Below are 7,479 nucleotides of genomic sequence, written 5' to 3' on the forward strand. Positions count from 1 at the left end.
CACAACAAAAAACATACAACACTAATTTTCCCTACAGAGCACAACAGATACAGGGCTCATTGGAAACCATAGTAGCTATTGCCATTTCAGTTTCAATTATCACCATAACTGTGGTTGGGATGTTGAGTCTCCAACAAAACAGCAGCAGATCACGGGTTTGACTCTCGACAGAGACGATCTTTACTGAGTGTCATTCCCCTATAGTCTCCCTCCCTGAAAAAGGCAAAAATGCAGGGGGAAAAAAACAAACGTGCTAACAGATGATATTGGGTGTGTGAACCTTTTCAACAGAGAATTTTCCAGACAGTGAAAAATGTCCTGTTGTTACTTGATATCTGAACTGAAACATATTCAGCTAATGAAGAACATGCAATGATTCCAGTACTTACTGTAGTTGGGAAACTGTTTACTGTTTCTCTGTGCTGTTGTCAGTCTCAAAACATGTTGACCTGATACCAACATTTTGGTATACTTTTTGATACTTTTCCAAATAAAGGGGGGACACAAAAAATATGTTATCCTGTGCCGGTATACTTAGCAAGCTTATAATGCAGTGACCTTAAACAAACCACAGAGAGACTTTACTATAGTCTTTATGGAGAGACCACGGAGCAGAATGTTCCGTTGGTCAACGATGCTGTGAGTTGTTAGAGACATGTTTATCGCTCATACGCAACACATTCACATTGTAACATATATAGCAGTATGATGTTATGATATTGAAGGAGACGGAGCTCAGCCCTGGTGGATCCGGCCCAATGTTAGCCTATGGCTGGTGCTTGGTGCGGGATCTTCCTGCCGAGTCGCTACAAGACAAAGATGTGACATTGCATTAAAGGCTACTATTATTTAAATTATTTAATGTAATTTAGGCTAAATTGTCTTTCTTACATGGAGGTGGCCCAGGAACAGCAGTAGCAGCATACATGATGTTTCAACCCAGTGTTATGATTGGGCACCAGCCCAAAAAAAAAAGAAAAAAGTTACAATGGCCCTCGCCGCCCAAAAATCAGACCGGCCCACCGGGAAATGTCCCAGCCCTCCCGATTATGGGCCTGAAACAAGCCCAGGGTAAAATGCTTTAAAAAGCATCCATACCATGAATATAGTATAATCTTCAAGAAGTAACCTGCTTTCAGGTAACATACAAATGTTTCCATTAATGTGAACACAAAGACATGTAACATAGACAACCTGCTTGCACATGTTCTCTGATGTATCATCCCACTAGACAGGGTAATTAGCTACTTCCCTCCAGTGCTCAGGGCTGTTTTAGAAAAGAATGTTTTAAATGTTTGTCTGTCTGGAAACTCAAACTGGGGTAAAGGTTAAGATTTCAGACAGACACTGCGGGATGTAAGTGTCTCACACATGGAATCTATCCCCACCCTGTCGCCTGGCTACTTCTACTTCAGTTTCTTTTCCCATAATTTCTTCATTTCTTCACAGACCACGCAAGTTTTCAGTTATGTGAATACCAGTAGAGGATATAGGCTCTCCCCAGAGTGGAAAATAAAAGAAATAACCCTTTAACCTGCAATTGACAATCACAAGTTTGACGTGATGTCTTTCTCAGGGTCTCTGAGTCATCATTAGTTGATGTCATTAAACCCCACAATTTTAATGTCCCTCCCCATTTCTCTATCCAACCACCCACACCTATCCCATCTGTTTAGGGCGATGTGATGTTGGCCCGAAAGTGTACATTCCAAGCAAGTTCATCTGCTGTGATGGCTGCCTTTCTGTGCGGGAGCCTTGGATGGATCAAGTAATAACCTTTTGACATGCAGCCTGCTTTACTGTGCTCTCTCTGCAAACGGAAACATTTTTTCTCTGCTTTTCTGGGAGACAAAACCCACACCCTCTCACATCAGCCCCTCCCCTCCCATTAAAAGATGAACTCATGAGAAAAGTCCACATCGAATCTTGCGTGTGGCAGAAAGTAAACTACATGTGTTAAATAGCCTAAATACAAATAAGTCTTTTTAAGTTTGAGAACTGATATTGTATCATATTTGTTTTGAAAAAAAAAACAAAAACAACAAAAAACAGAACACCTCTGGCATGTAGCAATAAAAATGGGTAGTTTCATAGAGCGAGGTCTGAGCTCCACCCAGCTTCTCTTTTCATACAGTAGCAGTTGGGGTTTGGATCTGAAAGACAGAAAGACGTTAGCGTTAGCGTTGTTAATGATAACTGTGCATCCAAAAGGATTACTGAACGAGGCTTTGGTAAGACTTAAACAGATTGGCAAATATTAATTTCTACACATAAGATGTGTACAATATTTAACTTGCTACTTGCTACTTTTACTTCTTTTTAAATCGCATTTTAGACTTTGCTGCCCTTATTCACTGACATAAGTTTGTAATAGCCTATCTATGCATGTTATGTATGTTCCAATATGTGAAGTTGTAGCTATGTGTTTGCTTTTGTGTACATAACAATACTTAGCTGTGTTTTCTCTGTTTCTTAAAGTGCTGCGGGCAAACTCCGTATGGCTTGGCACAAGTTGGAGTTCTCTGCTGTAATAACACATTGTACAAGGACAGAGAAGATGGAGAGGAGTGTTCAGAAACCGGTATTCGTTACAACGCAGCTAAAGGGACCGTGTGTATTTCTCAGTTTCATGCCACACCTGGACAGCACTGCTGTGGGGCAGAGACCTACACACCACATAATCAGATCTGCTGTAATGGATACAGGTGATTATGTATGCATGTATACTTGTCTTTGAAAATACTGATGAAATTCAGAGTCGATAGGATTTTTCAGTCACGTTGGCATGCCACAGTGTCAGGGAGTGGTTTGTACAGTGCCAGGAAAGCTGGAAATTCCACAGTTAGGGAATCAGGGTGTGTAGGGGAAAAATTATCTGTAACTAGCCTCATTAAGTTTGCAACAGGCAGGCGTTCCTGTCTTGGTTTTTCCTTTGTTTAGTTTCTGGCAACCCTTTAAAATGTATCCAGCTAGTCAGCCGAAGGTCTAGTTATCTGGTCTTTCTGTCGTCTTTAAAATTGGAATTGGGATCCTGACTTTACAATTTACACATTATCATACATTTCTGTGCTCAAGCCCACTATCACACTTTCACAGGATTATGAGAACACAGTATGTTATAGTCTAGCGTTACATTTCTTTTGTCAAGGTCATTCTAACTCACCAGCTTTTGGGTGAAAATCTACATCACTACATCTAAAACATAAAAATAATAACATATGTCAGACACTTAGCCCCCTGGGAATTGTTTTACAGTAGGTACTTTGCAGCATTAAAGATCCAATCTGAGAGAACTGAGCTACAGTATCAGTACTGTAGATTTACTTGGCACAGCAGCGTAGTTGATCGGGGGACACAGGAAGGGCTGAAGACAGATACTTTTTATGAATAGATCACATGCTGTTATGTAAATTCTTAAACAAAAACTGACGTCTAATGTAACTATGTTGACTTGTCTTGTTTATTTAACATCAGCTCCACACAACGACTATAGTTGGCTATTGGGCTGGCCACTTTGGAGTCATAGGAGTCCCATGAAAAAGAATAAATCTGTTAGATTAAAAATATATATACAGTATCTTAGTGTATTCTTTATGCTTTTGCAAGGGAGCAAAGTGAAGGAAAAGACTTGTGACATTGTTTTCTGATCTTGCTTCATCAGAGATACTAAATGAATGAAAATGTCTGGAACACTGAGTGTAGATGTGAAATTACAACTCCTACCTGTTTAAAAAGAGAAGATTAACCTATACCATTTACTTCAGTAGCACCAAGAAATTAAATCCTCTTCACACCATGGTATGATGAGCTGTAGTGGCTTTGGGTCTATAGCCTCTCACCAATGAAATGCATGGATAATATGGGATAAACTGCTTATTCAGCTAAATGATAGGTACACTCACCCCAGCAAAGACGTCTGCTGCTGCTGATTGACAGGCTACCTTAAGTACAGGAATAGACTAATAATTTCACAATAAGAAACCTGAAGTTGAGGGATTCAGTACAACCTTATCTTAATCACTACATGATATTAAAAGTAAACTCTGTTCCCCATTCAGACACCCTAAAGAAGAAAACAGCCATTGTTGTGGTATTAATGTCTTTAACATTAAAGACCAACACATGAAGTGTTGTGGAGACACACTGTATAACCTGAAATCCTTGGGCAAGCATCGGCATAAAGCGCAGTGCTGTGGGTCCGTTCTTCAAGGGCCACAGGTATGTTTTTTAATTTATTTATTAATTTATTTGATCAGTAATAATCTAATCAGAAATAATTATAGATCCCGCTCTGGAGGGTCTGTAGCTGTGCCCATTCAGAATATATCTGCAAATTATCATCTGTGATGTATTTAATCAGTTATGCAATGTGGTGATATCATCAAAGAACATGTATCTGCTTCTACTCCCATGCCACTAGACCTAAAGGGACAGTTCAACATTTTTGGACATTTTACATTTTATATGCCAGAATTCAGATCATGGACATTATAAGATTTCAAATATTTGCCATTGCACAGTATACAGAATGGTACATGTATCTCACTGTAATCTTGGCATGAAGTTTAAAAAGAACATCATTTCTGAATCACATACTTTCATGTGAGTAATAATAACACAAAAAATAGATAGAAGTACACACAATAGAATAGAAGAGTACAAAGGATGACTCCAAACCCACCGCAAACACACTACAAGAAAATTATCCATCCAATCTACTACTGTAAGCTGGTGGTGTGCAGTCATGGCTCAACAAGTGCCCTGAGGGGAAAGAAAAGGGAAAAGACATGTAACAGGGTGTATTTACTGTAAGAACACAACCTAAGTTTTGTGAATCATTCATTAATTCATTTCAGAGGATTTGTTGATCTAAAAAGCTTCCCTTCTCAGAAGTTCTCACAGATCACATTCCCCCTCTGGAATTAGGTTGGAACCATTGTTTTTCTCTTTATAAAGTCTAGCAATCTCAGATCTCAGTTATGTTTCCTTTGAAGTAAAAAACAGCACGCACATCCTAGTTGCCCAATGTTGGGTGGGTGCTGGACCAAGAAAAACATGACATGAGGGTAAAGAAAAGTCTGCAACGCCAAAAGACCTCCAATGCAGAGGTGCCTCTCTTTAAACACAATACAAAACAGAAGTAGGGAACAATACTCATAAGGGATACTACACACACTAGATCTTCAGGCAGAGGAAGACAGTATTGTTTCCTTTGGCCAACATACAGTTAATCAAACCACATGGGCAAATCAACACATATAGATAACATGAGTGGAAAGACAATTTATATTGGATTTCTTCCAGAATGGGGATGGTTGAATGTTTTAGTGTCAGGTGTGTTGGCACAATGTGCACATTTTCCACATCAATAACTCCCATAAACATGCTGGGAGAGCCAACTGATTTATATGGGTTCAGTATACATGGAACGGACCACAATGTCCCTTACATTTCTACTTCTCTTGAAACAAAAACAAGGCTGGTTTAGGCTCGGGTCACATTGTAGTACTTTCCAGTGTCTACTAACGATCTGTTGTGGAATACTCTGATACATAGGTGGTGCTATTATCATACTCAGTGGGAGGAGGGTTTAACAATTCTTCTCTCTATCACCTGTTTGCTTTCTCAATAGCACAGAAATAAGTAGATAAAGTGAATCATTTCTCAACTATATTCCATGGTGAATTTTAAGTTATAAGTCCCATTCATGTTGTCATTGAATGCCTATAAGGTCAACATTTTATTAGTAAATGATAAAAAAAAAAACTAAAACATAAAGTATGGTGATATCAGTCTTATGAAACTTGCTGTTTGTTTGTTCTTTTACCAGGATGTTTGCTGCTCAAGTGACAGCATGGAGTTGCTCTATGCTAAAAAGACAGAATTCAGATGCTGTGGTGACAGACACGTCAACACCTCCCTGTGGTCATGTTGCGCAGGGAAGCTGAGTCCAGTGCGACAACCAGGACAGCTTACAGGAAAGTCTGTACAAAGGAGAGTCTGTACCCACCGGCAAACAGGTACAGACTATGCATTGCTTTTTACCCAGTTCCATCTGGGCCCTAAATAACGCAGAGGTTGTGAATTAATGCTTCAGACAGGCGGCGGCTCCTGGCACTTATACTGCGCACTTGGTGCTTATTTTGTATTGTGCAGTGCTTATTTTTCTATTGCCCCCAAATGCTTAATTTACTGTTTTTAGTTACAGACAGCATGTTCACTGCTTGAAGTCACTTTATGGGAGATGTATACGAGTCCGACTTAAATGTTGTGTATTGCTGTACTTGATTCCCCTGATATAATTCATTACTATTGTCTCATGTGTTCTGTTTCTGTTTCAGAATCTACATTTGTATCACTGAACAATCTTGACGAAACAAAACTTTGCAGTGAAGGTAAGACCATCATTTCATGGTGTTTTTTGCTGGTAACTATTTATAAAAACATGAGTTTTTAAAATTAATACAACTGTTTATGTCCCTGTTTAGTGAAAATGGGGACTGTGGGAAGCGTGTCTGTGCGCAGCATTGTGTTTAACAATGTATTGAAAATCCATGGAACAAATGCTACTGTGAGAGCTCGACCATCGCCTTACATCCTGACAGACCATGCTCCCTGCAACACCCCGGAAGTGATCCCTGGAAAAACCTACTTGTTTGATCAACATTGTGTCCTCACTGTTGTCAGGCATGGCTCTTCTCTTCAATCACTCCATTTCATTATTTCCAAATGTCACCATGCTTAGGGCATCACTGTTCCTTTGATGGATTACTTAGTTGAAAGGCACTATTACACATTACTTACTGATTAAAGCAGAAGTAAGCGGAATTTTTGTGTTAATATAAGTCATAAATAGTTATATCTTCTGACAGCAATCACTTATGTGTTTGGTCTGAAACACGGGTCTGTCAGTCACTCTGCTCTGCTGTAAGCCGAGGAGAAAACTTTCCTTGTATCCTACAACCTTTATCCAATGAGGAGAGAGAGCGGCATAAAGGGGCGGTCCTCTCTGTGTGTGCAGCCAAGGGATGCACGTGCATGTGGTGACGTAGGGACGAGGACGAATAGATCTATGACGAGGGTGGGGACTGCAACTCCATCGACTGACAAGAAGTTAGCCAAAACGACCGGATCGCTTACTTCTGCTTTAAGTATTCACTAACCATAATAACAAACCTACTTCAAAAAGCTATGCTTTTTTGATTATTTCCTTTCACTTCAGTATTAAAGCAGGATTGTCCCTCCAAATTGAATGTATCATGTGGCTTCCCATTCCCACAGCCCTTTCTGTATATTCCCAAGGCTCAGCATCCACACCTGCTTATTTTTAGCTGTGCAGGTGATAGAGATGCCAAGCACACTCGTTCATTTTTTACACTACTTGTGTTATTTTTAATGTGAACATATGGGTGCAACATTATGAATATATTTCCTGTCTTCTATACCAGGATTATTAACCAAAGCTATAGTGGTAAAAAG

At 39.6% G+C, this 7,479-nt stretch overlaps 1 protein-coding gene across 1 annotated transcript; it reads left to right on the forward strand.

Moving 5' to 3' along the window:
- Nucleotides 1-2,154: 2,154 nt before the first annotated feature.
- Nucleotides 2,155-6,745, forward strand: LOC310996368 (uncharacterized protein; the record flags this gene model as incomplete). Its single annotated transcript, XM_083985745.1, has 6 exons — nucleotides 2,155-2,231; nucleotides 2,479-2,705; nucleotides 4,059-4,218; nucleotides 5,831-6,020; nucleotides 6,342-6,395; nucleotides 6,489-6,745. The coding sequence occupies exons 1-6, from the start codon at nucleotides 2,190-2,192 to the stop codon at nucleotides 6,743-6,745; spliced, it is 930 nt and encodes a 309-aa protein (XP_083841871.1). The 5' UTR covers nucleotides 2,155-2,189.
- Nucleotides 6,746-7,479: the final 734 nt, after the last annotated feature.

The sequence above is a fragment of the Trachurus trachurus genome, assembly GCF_905171665.1.
Source record: "Trachurus trachurus genome assembly, chromosome: 13".
Taxonomy (NCBI): Eukaryota; Metazoa; Chordata; class Actinopteri; order Carangiformes; family Carangidae; genus Trachurus; species Trachurus trachurus.